The 17,142-nt window shown below is 29.9% G+C and overlaps 3 protein-coding genes across 4 annotated transcripts; 1 reads left to right on the top strand and 2 right to left on the bottom strand.

Moving 5' to 3' along the window:
- Positions 1-1,829: 1,829 nt before the first annotated feature.
- Positions 1,830-6,982, top strand: LOC110641516 (protein NOI4). Of its 2 annotated transcripts, XM_021793255.2 has the most exons (4): positions 1,830-2,162; positions 3,449-3,493; positions 5,204-5,389; positions 6,623-6,982. In XM_021793255.2, exons 1-4 carry the CDS (start codon positions 2,157-2,159, stop codon positions 6,662-6,664), a joined length of 279 nt encoding a protein of 92 aa, XP_021648947.1. In that variant the 5' UTR covers positions 1,830-2,156; the 3' UTR covers positions 6,665-6,982. The 2 variants fall into 2 exon arrangements, with proteins under 2 accessions (XP_021648947.1, XP_021648948.1); XM_021793256.2 differs by lacking the exon at positions 3,449-3,493 and having other exon boundaries at positions 1,845-2,162.
- A 293-nt stretch (positions 6,983-7,275) lies between these two features.
- LOC110641501 (transmembrane emp24 domain-containing protein p24beta2) lies at positions 7,276-8,719 on the bottom strand. The gene is made up of 4 exons (XM_021793234.2): positions 8,352-8,719; positions 7,871-8,057; positions 7,665-7,772; positions 7,276-7,582 (listed from the first exon to the last, which is right to left on the bottom strand). The coding sequence occupies exons 1-4, from the start codon at positions 8,565-8,567 to the stop codon at positions 7,449-7,451; spliced, it is 645 nt and encodes a 214-aa protein (XP_021648926.2). The 5' UTR covers positions 8,568-8,719; the 3' UTR covers positions 7,276-7,448.
- Positions 8,435-15,847, bottom strand: LOC131169806 (uncharacterized). The gene is made up of 7 exons (XM_058129167.1): positions 15,392-15,847; positions 14,608-14,910; positions 14,457-14,505; positions 12,017-12,311; positions 11,206-11,284; positions 10,814-11,051; positions 8,435-8,570 (listed from the first exon to the last, which is right to left on the bottom strand). The coding sequence occupies exons 1-6, from the start codon at positions 15,734-15,736 to the stop codon at positions 10,863-10,865; spliced, it is 1,260 nt and encodes a 419-aa protein (XP_057985150.1). The 5' UTR covers positions 15,737-15,847; the 3' UTR covers positions 8,435-8,570; positions 10,814-10,862.
- Positions 15,848-17,142: the final 1,295 nt, after the last annotated feature.

Raw genomic sequence — 17,142 nt, 5'->3', positions numbered from 1 at the left:
GAAAAACAGTGTTAGAAAATTTTGAAATTTATATTTCCACGAATCTCTTGACGAGTGGAGTGCTCTGGTACTCTCGATTTTCTTGTGGGGTTCATGGTTTGCGAGAAATCTAGCCCAAAAGTCGAAATGGGCTAAAACTTCCCGATAAAAATTAGGAAAATCACTTAATGGATTTTGGTGTTCTTGGTGTCTATGGAAAGCTCTCGAGGTGTAGATGGTGTTTGACACAAGACCCCGCCCAATTGGTGGCTGGATCAGTTGGATTCTGGCCGGGAAGCTGAAACGGTGCGCTGTGCGTCAGGGGTCTTCGCGCGCGCTTTCCTGGCGTTCCAGGAGGCGGCCGGTGAGGAGGGAAGGGCGAGGCGGCGCGCCGGCAAGGTAGGGAGGCTGGGGTGGTGGCTGGTCGGCGTGGGGAGGAGGGAGGAGAGAGAAAACGGGAGAGAGAGGAGAGAGAAAACGGGAGAGAGAGGAAGAAGGGTCAGGACGCGCAGGGAAGAGAAGAAAAGAAGGAGGGAGGCCGGTCCGGTTCGATTCAGCCAGTGTGATTCAGAAAACAAAATTTTGAATTTTTACTCTGCCTTGTGACCTAAAATGAGGCCTAAAAATTTCAAAAAAAATTCTAGAAAACTCAGAAAAATTCGTAGAGTCTAAATATATTTTTTCGTTTTACCACGTGGTCTTTAAATTAATTTTTAAAAATCATCAAAGTTTTATATTTTCAAAAAATCGAATCCGATTTCTAAAATCCGAAAAATCTCAAATAATTTCTTAAAATTTAAATAAAATAAAATATTAATATTTACCCATTAAATAATAAATTTAAAAATTATGGATGTTACATAAATAATCTTAATTTAGCATTTTTTAGGTGGGGAATCAGAGGAGTAGGTATTTAAACTTGGCATGCCTTTAGCTACTAGACCGGCAGGCTTAATTTGGCCAAATTTAAATGCAAGGATTCAATAGCTTTTTTGAAAGAAAAGAAAAATGGGGATCTTTTTTAGTGTTCTATTTGACTGAAATACAGCAGCTTCAGAATATGTTCTGCCTTTTTTTTTAAAATATGTTATAAGGCAATCTTAAGATTATAAAATTGCTTGGAAAAAAAAAAAAGATTATAAATAGAAAGTCAATAATGGATCCTTTTTGTTTTGGAATTTGGAATTTAAATGTTGTAAAGGCAGCACAAATTGCAATACAAACAAGATTAGCAGACTCCTCTCGGAAATGATGATTAACTTTCTTACGTTTGTTGAAAAATAAAATAAAAAAAAGGTGGTCCTTAAAGACTAAATGCAATATATATATATATGTAAAACCCAAGGAGATAGATGGTCCTTAAAATCTGCACAGAAAAAATCAAGTAGATAGATATTAAGTTTTTTTATTGGATCGATGGTCCATATCAGAGCAATTAATAAATGGATGCGCTCAGGTCATTTATGCCATGTTTTTCAGCGCAACAAATATTTGTAAATGCCCACTTGCAACTTTTTCAGATGCTCTAATCCAACATCCCGCTTGTCTTGAGGTGAGGTCCCCATTTCGTGCTTACAATTCACGTGCTTGGTAATGGTGGCTGCCAAACTCCATTCAATGTCTGATTTCAACCATCAAATATCTTTATTAAATTATTTCTTAAAATATTTGAAAAAAAAAATCCAATGCATTATTTATTTATTTTTTTATTTTAATCTATTGCATTTAAAACGGTGTCGAACTGAAATTGGATCAGAACTGCAACAAACCACTTCGAATCAAAACCGTTTCCGGCTATTGAGAACCAGAATCAATCAAAACTATAAGGCTGACTGAACTGGCGGTTGTAGACCGAAAGCGAGCGGATTCTAAAATGGCCATTGGGGTTGGTAGGGGATTTTTGTCAAACACCTAGAGGCTACTGGAAGTGGAAAAGATTGGGGCATTTGCCAAGCTGGAACAAAAAAGCAAAGCCGTTCAAACTTGTGGGCCCCTACACTCCTCCCTCTTATAATTTCTAGTTTCCTCTTTCTTCTTGGCCCAATTGGCCCGTTTACCTTTCTCTCTTCCTCTGAATCTGTTTTCCCCACCACCCCCACCTCCTCCTCCTCTTCTTCCCCCGCCAGAATCACAAGCTAAGGAGGAGAGACGAATCTCTCTCTTTCTCTCTTCTAATTATGGCGGTAGGCTCTCCTTCTCGTATATTCATATTATCCTTATATGTTTGTGTTTGATTTAAGATTGGACTAATATGAATGATTGCTTTTTTTTTTTGTTAGGTTAAAATTTGTGTTGGTTTGGTTCTCAGAGGCATGATTTATTATGATTAACTGTATAGATTTTGGTATAAAGCTTTTTCTCTTATCCCTCCCCTTTGCTATTAAATGTTAAATTTTGTTATGATTTGGGGGATTTTTTCTTGCTTTCTTTGCTATTGGTTTCCCTTTTGGGTAGATTCTTTTTAGCTCTTATATATAATTATTCATTGCTTTGATGTTTATTGCCATAATTCAATCTGTTTCCTTCAAGTCGTATCTGGTTCTTCACCATTTTTTTTTGGCAGTGTAATGTGTAGAGTTGCAAATTAGATATTTTCGTCTTTCCCCTCTTCTTGAATTTGATATTAAGAAGGCTTTTTTTCATTTTTAATTCTTTGTTGTGTTTCCATATTCTCGAAATTTGTTGAAGGAATGATGCTTTATTGGACATTTTTACCCTTCACGTAGTCATTTATTGATGAATTTAGGCCATCAAAGTTGCAATGTAATCAGATTACATTTCATATTATTTCATATTTGATTACCTTATTTGGTAACGCAATTACATAACCTAATCAATTATAGTTAAGTAAGACAACGGTCATTACTTGTTTTGATTTTTTTTTTTTATTTAGTGTCAATATTAAGACCGCTATTACTATTTGGCCACAACTGTTATTACCACTGTTACTCTTATTATGTCACCACAACCACTACTACCATTACCATTGCCATCAACATCACCATCCTTTTGTCAGCTGTCCCCATCACTTGACCACTGTTATCCCCACTTAGTTATTGTCATCTTTATCACCACCTGGCCACTACCATTACTATCACTACTTAACTATTGTCACATTTATCACCATCTGGCCACTACCATCACTACTACTTCAGTTTGCCATCACTACCACCATTTAATCATCTAACTACCGCTGTTGCCGTTACCATCGCCATTACCATCACTATCACTTGATTATTAATTACTGCAACTATTACTACTTATTATTAACATTATAAATAAATTAAATATTAAAATAAAAATTATCATTACATTATACCATTTATATTTTTATTTTGCGATCAAATAGATGACCATTACATTACATTACAATTTTGATTGCATTACATAATTGATCACATTACATTATATTAGGCTCTACCAAATGTAACCTAAATGCTTCTTGTTCTCTCTCTTTCCTTGCCTCCAGCTTTGCATTTGGGAATGCCACTTGGTTTGCTATTCACAAAATTTGGTATATATTTGCGTCCCAATCCACTTTAAATATTTTATTTTCAGGGTCATTTGGTTATCGGAATTAAATATATCCAGTCAAAATCACTTTCTTGTGAAATTAGATTTCCAAGAAAGTGATATTAGAAATCTAACATTATCATTTTTGGTTTTAATTTCAATTTTCTTTGGAATGTACAATTTTTATATTTGATTAGATTATGAGAAAGTAAAATAAAGGGTTATAGATTACCATAATACCTTTAGATGTATTTTAGGAATATATAAAAGCATATATTATACAATGAAATTTATCATAAAAGCCATGCTAACATAAAAGATAATTATTATTAAAAAAAAAGTAAAAAAAAAAATCATATTTGTTTAGAATATATGATTAAAAACTAAATTAAAATAAAAAAAAATTAGATGATGAAATCAACTATTAAAAAACAGCTAAGAGACTAGACTCTTTTGTAGCCTACTCATCATCTGTAATCTCTTGTTGGTAGGGATTTTAGAGAAGATTAATATAATTGTTTTTTTTTTCTAAATATTATTATAAATAATGGTATTAATGTCCATATGTATTATTCTATTTGCCACATCTATGAGAAAGTAACTTCCCACCCTTTGAGATGAGACATGGGATGGGAAAGTAGAGGTGGGACCCAATGATTTAGGAATTGAACTTCCCCAAGGATGCAACACTCTTGTGCAACACTGGAATTTAACATTCCTAAAAACTTTCCTGGCAGATTCCGGCTACCCTCTCAATGTGTTGATGCTCATCGGTGCAGTCCATTTCTTTTCTTCCACTAGGAGAGTTGATAACTTGTTTTTCTAATGCTTTTGACATTCTGCAGTAATATCAAACTAGAATGAATTGGAATGTTTAATCTGTTCAATTTGAAGTGAACCACTTAGATGTAGCTTTATCCCCTTGTTTTTCCTTGTTATAACTACATGACGTGTTGATAGAAAATGTTCTGTTTGTCAAATTTCCAAGTAATAGTGCAATAAGAAACCACTAAGTAGTAGTACCGTGCTTTAATCAACTCACTCTTTCTTTGCCACCAAATAATTTATTTACTTGGGTCAATTAACATGTAAAAAATCTTCTTCTATGAATCATGGTTTTGAAGATGCATGTTATAGTTGTAAACTTGTAATTGCTTTGTGAATAACTGAATACTTTGTCATCAAGCGATAAGTGTAGGTAGACAAGATTTTATTGGTGCTGAAGATCTGAGTGACTATACTCTATCTGCACACAATAGTTAATGATAAGGTTCTGAACATAAAATCTTCTATTGAAATCCCTCCAAAGAGGATTTTTTTTTACTACTTTTTCTCTTTTTTTGGAGAAAAGGGGAAGAAGGGGGTGCGCTTTTAGCCCTGATTATAGTAAACTTTATGTTCAGTATCATGGCCATGGTGATTTAGGTATTCTTTTGCAGGCCTATGATATCAATATGTACTAGTTACAATTTGATACCAGCTTGAATTCCTGTATCTAAAAAGCTAGAATTTATAAGTAAATTGATCAAATTTCATTTAATTATATGTGTGTGTGTGTGTGGCTTTAGGCATACAAAAATCCTTGGAACACTATCTGTAGCTTGTTTGGAATGCATGTTAAATTGTTTTCCATGCCAACTGCCATGTATCATTTTTTGTCTGTCTTCTTCTGAGATTACTTTATTCTCAAGTGAATTTTTATTCTTTCCAGGAAAAGGGTCAACCATTGCCAAAGTTTGGTGAATGGGATGTCAATGATCCAGCATCAGCTGAGGGATTCACAGCCATCTTCAACAAAGCTAGAAATGAGAAAAAAACTGGTGGAAAGCCTGACTCGCCGGCAACGGATAGCTCTGGTTTGAAGCCTGGCCCTGCTACACTTGGGAAGCCTCAGTCTGTAAGTTGAAAGCTTGCCCAAGCCTTGCTTTAGTTGCCTTTTACATACCTTGCCAGCATTGTGTTGCATGTATTTCTGTTTCAGACTGTCTGTCCCACTTCTTTGTGTGACGAGGTAAATAGGTTTCTTTTGCCAAACTTACTTTTTATCCTGATTTCATGTCTATTCTTTGTTTAAAAAAAAAGTACAACGCTTTTAATGTATGCCTCCTGATTTCTCTATTATTCTAATGATTAATGATTTCTAAAATTCAAAATTTGCTCTTTGCTGATCTGTTGACCCTTTTTGTATGATGATAAATTGGAATTGCTTTGATCATTTTTTGGTGATGACCTCATTTTCTGTCATTAAAGCTTTATCCCATTTGCTTGGCATATGCTACTTCAGTCCTTTTTATTCTAAGCAATATCTTGTTTTTTATAACATAAATTTTTTTGCAATAATGTATTTCCTCTGACGCTCTCAGCTTGCTGTCGTGGTCTTAGATCACTTTTTTTTTTACATATAAATAAATAAATTATGCAAATTAAAATAATTTTCCAACTTAAAAATATGGATTTTGGTAATTTTGACAAAATGCAGTGTTTCATCTATATTATCATGTATTTTAATTTTTTTAAATTTTTTATTTTATAATTTCGCCAAACCTTTTAAAATAGTAAAATTTATATACAATATAAAGTAGTAAAAATGTATGAAATTCCAAACATTTTTTTTAATATTTACATTTTTTGGAAAAATATTATTTGTGGAAAAATGAAAAGACTCCATTGTTCAAATATATGTAACCTTTCTCTACCTACCATCACTTCTCCAAACAAAGGCTTAAGGTATCTCCACAGACTGGAAAGAAGGGGAAGAAGGAAAACCATTGATCCTGTCCGCATTTGCTGCACTGAATTTTTGCCGCGACAAAAATGCCTTTGGGTGAACTCCCATGGACGCCATTTTTTATCACTTGATGCTTTGTGTATTTGCCTTTCTACAAATTCATGAGTGCAAAAACATTCTTGTTGGCTAGCATCATATGATGAAGTTGGCCATCCTTGGGCTGCTGTTTTAGCTTATAGAAAATGTGATGCCACTTTCTGTGGATTTTTTTTATTAGTCTTGTATCATATTCTTAATTGCTGGAATCAAGGAGCCTCTAGACTAGAAAGCACATGAATGAGCAACACCGAGAAGTTGATAGGCTTGTGTCTGACTATTTGAAAATGTGTTATTGGTTTGCAGAAAAAATGGTTTTGCTGTATGCAACCTGCTCAAGTAGAATAAAGAGGTGGCTCTTGTCTTGTAAGAGTAGTCATTGGAGAGTATAATTTATCTACACCTGGCCCTAGCATATAAATCCAGAAGGCGGGAGCTGTATTCAGAAGCTATGATGGGTCGTGGTGGAATATGTTTGTTGTGACTTAAGATTTGTGATGATGTGGGGTTGGGGAAGTATGTGACGATCGAACAATGTGGTTTTCTGTTTATGTAGATTACGAGGAGTTGTGGAAATTTTTTTTCGTTTTTTGGGTTCCTGTTTAGAGTGCTGTGATTTTCATTTGTATCCATTTGCCTTTATGTAATGAAGCTCTCCTTTTCTTATATGAGTTATTATGTCGCAGCTAGTTTGCCTTATAGCATGCCAATTTCCTTACACAAGGGATGCATAAGATAATACTTTTCTAACTAGTTTGCCTTATATTTACTCGATTTATTCCGAAATTTGGTTTGGTTCAGTTTTTATTTTTTTGAAATTCGATTTAATTAGTTCAGTTTGATTTTTAAAGGAGAAAAATTGGTAAAACCAAATGAATCAAATGTTCAGCCCTAATTTTCAAAGCTATAAGATTTTGAATTTGAATTTCAATGGAAGTTAATTATATGTAAAAAATCTATTAGTCGTAAATCAATCATCTCAACTAGGTAGTTGATTTTTAACATTAAAAACTTAGAGAAAACAACTTACAAAATTAAAACTTAAAAGCTCTCTTCATCATTGAAAGCTATCAAACACGAAATATATGATGCTTCTGCCTTGTAATTCAGGTGATCATTGCTCCTTTGAAGGCTAGACTCTAGATATGCGAAACTTTTGATTAAACAAACGTCGCAGAAGATAGACCTGAAGGACACTGGCCCCAATTAAGGCAGCTGATTCAAACATTGCCTTGTGCAATGCCCTCCTGCTCATTTTATCATTCACTGCAAATTCATTCACATGATAAGAAGGTTAATATACTTGCAAGGTCTTTTCTATATATCTTATAGGTTTGAAAAATAGTACCCAGTGCCTGGCGGTCAGTCTGAGCCTCCAGCCAGTGTTGTTCAAATTGAATATTATAAAGAGCTTCCTCCAACTTTGATATCTGCTCCATCAAAGGGGCTAAATGCTCTGCATAAACCACCAAAAGAATTATACCATCAGCCGGGAAAATTAGAGAAAATGAGGTAAAAAAGCAAAAACCACCAAACCGGAAAATGGGATCTCACCATCTTTTGCATGTTGATCATAAAACGTGAAGTGTCCAAGATGCACATCAAAATCGATTGTTATAAGATAAGGAGACTTGTTTGTGAAACAGAAGTGGTAAAGCCCTTTCTTGTACACCACAAACTCATACTTTTCACTGGTTTTATCATGAAATTTATGAAGTAGATCGCCTGAAGGCCCCTTTATCTGATAACTCAATTGGCCAATAGTGCAAGTAAAATCAATCAGAAGAAATAAAGAGTACAAGACATGGCCAAAAAATTATTATCTATGATCGTTACATATCTCTTCCCCATTAGATAGATGAAACATGCACAAATTTCAAGCTCTTGAATCTCCTGGTGATTACTATTGTCTTTTCAGAGGACGCAGACGCATGAATCCATACCCATTATCAAATAGATGTACCCATGAAATAGTTTTCCAGAAATATATATATATATAAGAAGGTAAAAATGGATACAGATTATGCATACATACCAGGAGATCAACACCTTGATCGGAATCAGTGAAATGCCAAGAGGAATCAGCCTCAATGACGACGAAAGAGATATGAAGAGTGTCACCTTCCGTTGCTACCTTGTGAGAGACGCATTCTTCTTTGTCTATCACGAATCTAATCCCACATGTCCTTTCCATCCTCCATAGTATCGCCGTTATTACCACTGCTAGGTATCTCAACACCCACTTCTCCATCTCCTACAAGACCAAATCTTTTTAATTTGTTGATATCTCTGATGGGTATTTACTGTATAGAAATTTTCATTTCAGATCCACAGCAAGTGATGAGAAAATACCATTTTAAGTTCTTTGAGAAATCTGAGGGGGTTTTCTTTTTTTAATAAAAAAAAAAAAAAAACTATTTTTCATTTTGAAAGTTCGTTTAAGTTCAGCATCCTGACCGGTCGGACAGATCTTACCTCTAAACGACGTCGCTTATGCGTGTCTAAGCTTATCCACCTTCAACAGGAACTTGTATCAACTGGATATATAATAGATTCCCATGTTTTCATTTTTATTTTTATTGATTGTGATTTTTAAATTATCAATGGAAAGGAAAAACATTGGTTTTATAATTTTTTTTTATTTTTTAAATGAATTATAATTTTATTTTTATTATTTAAATTAATTTTAATATTTATATAAATTTAAAATTTTTAATTTTAAAATTTATATATATTTAAAATTCTTAATCATACTTATATTTAATTTTAATTAAATATAAAATTTTATAAAAATAATAAATTAAAATAAAAATTTTAAAAATAAAAAATACAATTAATTTATAACCTTTATATATATAATATATATAAATATATAAAAATTATATAAAAATAAATTAAATTATTTGTACGAATATAAATAATGTATACACGTTAAAAAAATTAATTTTTATAAAAAGTTAAATAGTCATTTCCCATGAAAATAATATTTATTTAAAAAATATAATTTAAAATTAATAAAAGTGTACGTACACTCCTTGTTTTATAACGTTTAAAATCTGCTATATAATATTAAATTATATTTCGGAAGATCAAATAATATAGAAGTATTAAATATATGAATAAAACAATACAATAGGTTATTTAACAATCAAAATTATTAAAAAAAATCTATATTTATATATTTATATTTAATTAATTTAATTTTTACGTATTTGTTTTAGTTTTAATTACTTATAAGTATAATATTATAAATCAAAAGTAATTTATAGCTATTTTTTTATTTTTTTTTAAGTCCAACATACTTTTGTTACTTTGGTTTGAAAAAATAAATTTGTTAAACATTCAATAGAAAATTTTGCCAAAAAATTTGGCTAATTTTTAGTTAAAAAGCTGATAAACTTTTAATTCAATAGAAATTACAACTATATAGGAAATTTTATCCTCTAAATCAATTAATAATTAAATAATATATATTTTATCAAAACAAGATTAAATATTATGTACTTAAAATTACATTATTAGAATTACAATCTTATTTTAATTAGTAATCCTTTGCTATTTTCTTATTCTAAGTCAATTATTAATACGTTAAAACTCTATTTATTTTGTGAAAGATAATTTATATATAAGAAAATATTTTTTTTATAAAAATATTTTTTATTATTTGATTGTAATATTAAATTAATGATATATATTTATATTATTTAATTATAAATATTTTCATATTTTAACAAAATTATCAAAGTTTAAAAAATAAAAAAATAATTTTTTTAAAAGAGAGAGTTATTTTCCTAAAAAATGATTTAATTTTTCTTTTAACAATTCATTGACCTATTTTTCTAAGTACCCAAATACTATAAATCATAAAAAATATTTTTCATAAAATATTTTTTTATGAAACAAACATAATCTTACAATATTTAAATTACAATTCTGTTATAGTTAGCTTTTTTATATTAAAATCGCACTCATAAATTAATTTCTAATATATTGACAGTGAAAACTAAATCTTTAATATTCCTAATTTTATGAGAAATCTATTAACATTGTATAAGAAATAGTATTTAATTTTTTAATCTACAAATTTTTGACACTTGTTTATTATTTAATTATATATATTTTAATTATTTATAATTGCAGATATTACAATCTCCTAATTAATCAATCAATAGATTAATTTAAATATTTATTATGCTTTAAAAATAAATTTTAATATATGAATTCAAAAAAAAAATATATACATATATAATATATTATTTTAATATAAGATATATTTAGATATATAAAATAAAGAAAATTTATAAAATTACAAATCATATAATTTATGTCTAAAAAATTATGTGCATCCATTAATTATGTCAAACAACACCCTTAAATAATATAAATTAATACGACTGAGCTGCCTGTTTGAATTTTTTTTTTCCAGACAAATATACAAATTCCTATATCCAGAACTGCATACAGAGTATATTAAATGTGAAGAGATAGGGCACATACTGTACATAGGAGCAGCATATGCACAAGCTTTAACATCTCTCTCTTGCAACTACAATGTAAGGGAACGCTGCAAGATCTTCTGCTCCTCCAAAGCTAGCCTCTTGTGTAATCGTTGCTGATGCTCAGAAAACTCCATGAACAAATCTCTCAACTGCTTTGCAATCCTGTATTCTTCAGATCCGTAATAGACAACTTTTAAATCATTGGAAATCCCACGCTTTTCATGCTGGAAATTGTTCTACGAAAATTCAATGCAAAAGAATCAACATAGCAAGCAAAAAGAAAAGTCTAATTTTAGTACGAGCTAGAGAGAAATTACACAAATTGAACTGCTGGCACTTAGAAGCTCATGTCCTTTAATAAAGAATCAAGAGACATTTTTAAAAACTTGCCTGATATTTAGGTATCATGATTCCTGGAGGCATCACATTTGTATCCTGCCCAGACAACTTTCCAGCCACCACCCATGGCCTGCAGAGTGCAGACAGTGAATAAACTCGTTAACATTAGTTTTCCTGATAAACAAAGCTTAACCGAAAAGAAATATTATATATATTATAGTTAATTATTATAAATTTATAACTACAAATATTATAACCATATGAAAATAATTATCTATTAAAGAGTTATTGTTATCTTTGCATCTTGCAATATAATCGAGATTCGAATCAAGAATCAAAATCTTTATTTTGTGAATTGAGAATCGAATCGAATCATAAAATTTGATAAAAACTTTTAAAATTTATTAAAAATAATATATATTTTATAAATAAGTAAAAATATATATCACAATGATATATTTTGATAAATGTAAAATTATCATTTTGCTAAGGAGAAGGATGCTTTATAATAGAATAATATATTCTTATTATGTTATGTGTTTTGATGTTACAAATTATGAACTCTTGAATTGTAGACAATATTGACAATATTCATTATGCATATGCTGAAACTCCTATTTACATTTGAACAAATAATTAAATAATAAAAAAATATAAAATGTTAAAATAAAAGGTCAGAAAATATTAATATAAAATGTCATAATTTGACAACTTTAATTAGAGAAGTATATATATAACACACGTTGATAATGACTCTCAAATGAATGTGAAGAAGGAAGCATGTGTCCCAAATGCATTGCATAATCTCTCATATCATAGAGCAAATTTTAAGGCTACAAAGAGTATATGTCAAATTATGTACCTCCCTCTCTGTGACGTGATAATGTGATCGGCGCTATCCAAAAATTCACATAAGTTCTGAAGATCCTTCTCAAAGTCCAACACGACAGCTCCATTTGTGTATGTCTCTGATGATAAACTTGGAAAAACAAAAGCTCGAACTGATATTGAAGTTTGCCGGTGTATAAATTCCATAATTGTTGAAGGGGATAGGTCCTTCTCCAGATTGTCAATCAACACAACATAATGATTGTCAATCCCTCCAATATCAGTTTCTTCTGTAATTCTTTGAGTACGATTACAAATCCTTTCTATCTCTATAAACAAAGGATGATGATAGAGTGGTGGACGTTAGTCCATGTACTAGAGTGACATATAGAACAAGAAATAAATGTGTTAGCAAGCTAAAAGGTGTGTAGGAAAAAATGGAGACAAGGAATTCAAGAACTCAAGAAGCATAGAATTATGGTTCAGTTTTGATAAAGGGTTTCTTGGAAATTATAGTTTACTTACTAGTCATTTTCGGATTTCATTTATGTCAAAAAAAAAAAAAAAAAGGCTGCTCGCTGCTAGTCACTTTAAGTCTCAAGGTGATTTTGTAATTTTCCAGCTTTGCTGGAACATCTGTCCAAATGTTTCTCGAAGTCTATTTTCATTTTAGAGACTTAATTTGAAGACTACTTTTATTTTAGAGACTTGAAATTATAAATATTAATGAGTTGAAAAGCTAATTTATTTTCTTTAAGTATTCAAATAATATTAATGAAAGATTAAAAGTTACAAAGATAATAATTACGCCTTATTAATCTCGTACTAAATGCGTCCCTTGGATTGAGACTAGTTATGTGATCCAATGTGTTACAGGTTTAGGGTTAGTTTGAGTCTTCAAAAACCTACATTTGCAATGTTTATAATTTAGCTTTTAGTAAGTAGAGTCCCAGCCTTTGAAAAAAAATTCTAGCTTTAACAAGTAGCATACAAGCTTTTTTACAATGGTTAAGTTTGATAGAGTATAATGTAATATAATATAATTAATTATATAATGAAATTAAAGTTGTGATGTAATGAAATGTAACTATTATTACATTACTATATTCAATTGCAAAATAAAAATATAAATAATATAATGTAATGATAATTTTTGTTTTAATATTGAATTTATTTAGAATGTTAATAATAAGTAGTAATGGTTGAAGTAATTGCATATTGAGTGTTAGTGGTAGTTAAGTGATGGTGTTGGTGGCAATAGTGATGATCAAGTGGTGATAGCAAAGTGATGGTGGTAATGGCTAGGTGATTGTAATGGTAATGGTGGTGGTGATAGGGGCGACATGGTGGAGGTAGTAGTGGTAACTAGATACTAGTAGTGATAGTAGTATTAATAATAGATAAATAAAATTAATACAAGTATTCACAATTACATCCATTTTTATATGTAATAATCATTACTCACTTAAGTATAATTAATTATATTATGTATTATCATTCAACTACGCCAAATTTTTTTTATGTTACTAAATAACATAATCAAATATATAATGTAATTACGATTACATTACAATTTTAATTACGTCGTACCATACATTACCTAGACATAATCAAAGTTGTAATATAATAATAATTACATTGTATATTAATTACGGTATTTGCTAATACGAAAAAAAAATTTGACGTAATTAAATGACAATTATATAATATAATCAATTATACTTAAAAGTAATGTAATGATCATTACATATAAAAATGAATATAATAATAATTACTTATTTTAATTTTTTTTATTTATTATCAATATTACCAATACCACCACTATCACTACTCAGTTATCATTGTTATTACCACTACTACTTCTACCCAGTTACCACTACCACCACCACCATCACCGCTTGGCTACCGCTATCATCACTTTATTATTGTCACCTCTACTACTACCTGGCCACCATAACCACCACCACCTCATATTGCCACTACTACCACCATCATCTAAGTAATGTTATCCTAACTGCCACTATTACTATCACTCAATTATTAATCACTGCAATTATTATCGCTTATTATTAACACTATAAATAAACTAAATAATAAAATAAAAATTATTATTATATTACACTACTTATAATTTTATTTTACAATCAAATATAGAAAAATAATAATAATTATATTATATTATATTATAATTTTAATTACATTACGTTATATTATGCTCTATCAAACATAACCTCCATGGCCGGATTCAACCCATAAAGAAAGCAGAAGTGCAAAACTATTTTCTTTGAGGTGTGAAGACACCGAAGGTCAGTGAAGAGGTGACCCAAAGAAGTAATATATAAAATGACTGCCTATTTAAACACAGATATCTTCATTATTTGAATGGAAAAGACCAGGAAAAGCCTAATTATTTGAATTTAGCATTATGTTAAAAACAGAGTTTATAACATAGCAGTAAATAGCTACAGCAATACCTTTAGATGCCCATCTATTACTCGTAGATTGGCTGGCACAATTTGTTTCCTATAAACAACAGGTAAATAAAACATCAAAGAAGTCGCTAGTAAAAGTTGTTTTGGGCTTCCACAAATAAATTCCGGAACATCTTATACAAGAAACACTTGCCTGGGAAAAGCGATGTGAAAAAGTTGAATCAAGCTTCACAGGCAAGCTGGCAATATCTTCATGAGGTGTGCCACAACTAGAAGGTAAATTAGGTTCATATGCAGCACTTTCAAGTCTGTCCATAACTATCTTCGAAAACTTGGCTACCTTAGGATCAAGCTGTGTGTTAGACTGAATAACGCATATATTCTCTACTTTCTTGTTAGCCAAACATCCAAAAATTGGACCATGTTCCCAGATAACCACAAAGGTGCACATGCATCGCTCTTCTCCATTGACAAAAGAATGATCCTTGTATATCACCTGCTACAACAGCCCATTTACACAATTCACAAAAGGGAATGTCCCCACCCCTTCTCCAGGGGAAACAATGATAAATTTGCAATCCATTGCATGGGAGATTTAACCCAAACTAAAATTTTATAAAAATTCAATTTAATTAATTTTTTTACTAAATAAAAATTAAAATTTTTTAAAAATTAATTAAATTAATTTTTTTCATCAATTTTTATGTTTGTAAATTAAAATTTTTCAAAATTTAATTTAATTAATTTTATTTATTAAATCTCATATTTAAAATTAAAAAATCATTTTTTTAAAAAAATTAATAAATTTATTTAATTTTTTTTCTCATAAAAGATTTATTTCAAAAGAAGGTGAAGGAAGATAATAGAATGGAATGGAAAAGAATAAAGGGAAATTAAATTGGCATATGAGATTGACAAACTCAGAAATTTTAAATCGATATATTCTTTAGAAAGCGTTTTACGTGTAGTGTACTTACACCATCGACAACGGCGTCGTAGAAGCGGACGTCGAAGTCAGAGAAGAAGTGAGAAACGCAAACCACCGTACCCTCAGCCACTTTTCTGCACTCGCTGTCCTGCAATTGAACAGAAAGAGACCTGAACCGTTTCTTGAACTCCTCAATCTCCTCTACAGTCTTGAAGTCTTGCGGCTCGAAAACGTCGTCGTAGACATCGCAGAAGTTGTAGTACTTTACCGTCAGTTTCTCTCCGCTGAGTAGTGTACGGACGCTATACCACGCGTCGTCGGTCTTGGAACGGTACTCGACGTCGTACTCGGACGACGAATGAGGAGCGCCGGAGTCGAGGTTGGATAGTGACATCGAGAGTGGTAGGGTACTCGACGTCGCTTTCGTTTCAGTTTCCGGTCATGCAACTTCCCTCCCAATTTTGTAGAATACACCTTCTTTTCCTATTTGAAGAAAAAAATAATATTTTAGACAGCATTTAATATAAGTTTAATTTATTGTGAAAAATGAAAATTTAATAATGAAAATTTTATTAATGAAAAATTTTAATTATTTTAATTATTTTAAAAAAATGAAAATTAACAATAATTGTGTAATAATTAATTTAATTTTTTTGATAAATAATTTATTTTAAATAATATTATTAAAATTTATATAGAATTAATTAAAATATGTATTATGAATGTATAAATTTAAATATAAATATTTAATTTAATAATTAATAAATTTATTTTGAAATTTATAATAATGGCACCATTTTCTTAATAACTATAAAAAGCATTAATTTTGAGTGCTTTAAGTATATTTGTTGTTCTCCATGTGTTTTGTGTGTGAAGAAAAGAAACGATGGAGTGTTTTGTGTATGCAGAAAAGAAATGGAGCGCTTTGTGCGTGAAGGAAGTGAAGTGTGCATTATTCCGTTATGATAGAATAATTAAATTAAATCAATAAATTTTGTTTATTTTTAATAAAAATAACTTTAATTGATAATAATAAAATTTTTTATTTTTATTATTTTTTATTTCATAATTAAGGTAGTTGAATTTTTATTAATTAATGTATTAATTATAATTTTATTAATAAATTATTATTTTTATGATTTTATAATAATATTTAATTTGTAATTATTATCTTATTAATAGAAATCATATTTATTATTTTTTTAAATAAAATTTTTTTACATATATTTCATTAATATTTAGTTAAATAATTAAAAATATAAAATATATATATATATTTTTTTTCGATTAATTCAATTATAACAGATAATCGATCAAATATTTTTTATCACTTAATTTTAATTTTTCCTCAATTCGATCAATAATTTTAGAGTTAGTTAACAATTTGATTAGTTAAAAATTTAATTTGATTAAATTTTAAATCGAATTGTATCAAATTAATTAAAGAATCAAAACTTAAAATAATGAGAATCGAATGAAAACAAACAAATTAAAAAAGGCCAGTCTCAGTATGGAGGATTGCGTCTATGCTTGCAAGAGGAAATGTATTAGCAATGGTAGATGATGTTACGGATGGGTAGAGCAATGGTAGTTTAGGGTTTGATTTGGCTTATACACAGGCCTTATCATATAAACCAGACATTAAAACTTCTATGGACTTTGAGATTTTCACGTATCATCCATGATCCCTTCTTGAATCACATAAAACTCTGTTGGTTAGCAGCAGCAACAATCTTGCTCGATCTACTTTACACTTAATCACTCTATCAATTCAATTCTTGCACTGAATATCACAATTCA

Source organism: Hevea brasiliensis, chromosome 10 (assembly GCF_030052815.1).
Source record: "Hevea brasiliensis isolate MT/VB/25A 57/8 chromosome 10, ASM3005281v1, whole genome shotgun sequence".
In the NCBI taxonomy this organism is placed as follows: Eukaryota; Viridiplantae; Streptophyta; class Magnoliopsida; order Malpighiales; family Euphorbiaceae; genus Hevea; species Hevea brasiliensis.
Note: the sequence above shows the minus strand (reverse complement) of the source record. Positions and strands in the feature narration are given on the sequence as shown.

Excerpts from the sequence above, each read along its gene's own strand:
- LOC110641516 (XM_021793255.2), top strand. Across the intron at positions 3,494-5,203 it reads TTTGCTATTCACAAAATTTG|GAAAAGGGTCAACCATTGCC; the intron begins GTATATATTTGC and ends TATTCTTTCCAG. Across the intron at positions 5,390-6,622 it reads CACTTGGGAAGCCTCAGTCT|AAAAAATGGTTTTGCTGTAT; the intron begins GTAAGTTGAAAG and ends ATTGGTTTGCAG.
- LOC110641501 (XM_021793234.2), bottom strand. The coding sequence starts at position 8,567 with ATGGAGAAGTGGGTGTTGAGATACCTAGCAGTGGTAATAACGGCGATA. Across the intron at positions 8,058-8,351 it reads ATCAAGGTGTTGATCTCCTG|ATAAAGGGGCCTTCAGGCGA; the intron begins GTATGTATGCAT and ends TTGAGTTATCAG. Across the intron at positions 7,583-7,664 it reads GACTGACCGCCAGGCACTGG|TGAATGATAAAATGAGCAGG; the intron begins GTACTATTTTTC and ends ATGAATTTGCAG.
- LOC131169806 (XM_058129167.1), bottom strand. The coding sequence starts at position 15,736 with ATGTCACTATCCAACCTCGACTCCGGCGCTCCTCATTCGTCGTCCGAG. Across the intron at positions 14,911-15,391 it reads ACGACGCCGTTGTCGATGGT|GTGATATACAAGGATCATTC; the intron begins GTAAGTACACTA and ends CTGTTGTAGCAG. Across the intron at positions 11,052-11,205 it reads TCATGATACCTAAATATCAG|AACAATTTCCAGCATGAAAA; the intron begins GCAAGTTTTTAA and ends GAATTTTCGTAG.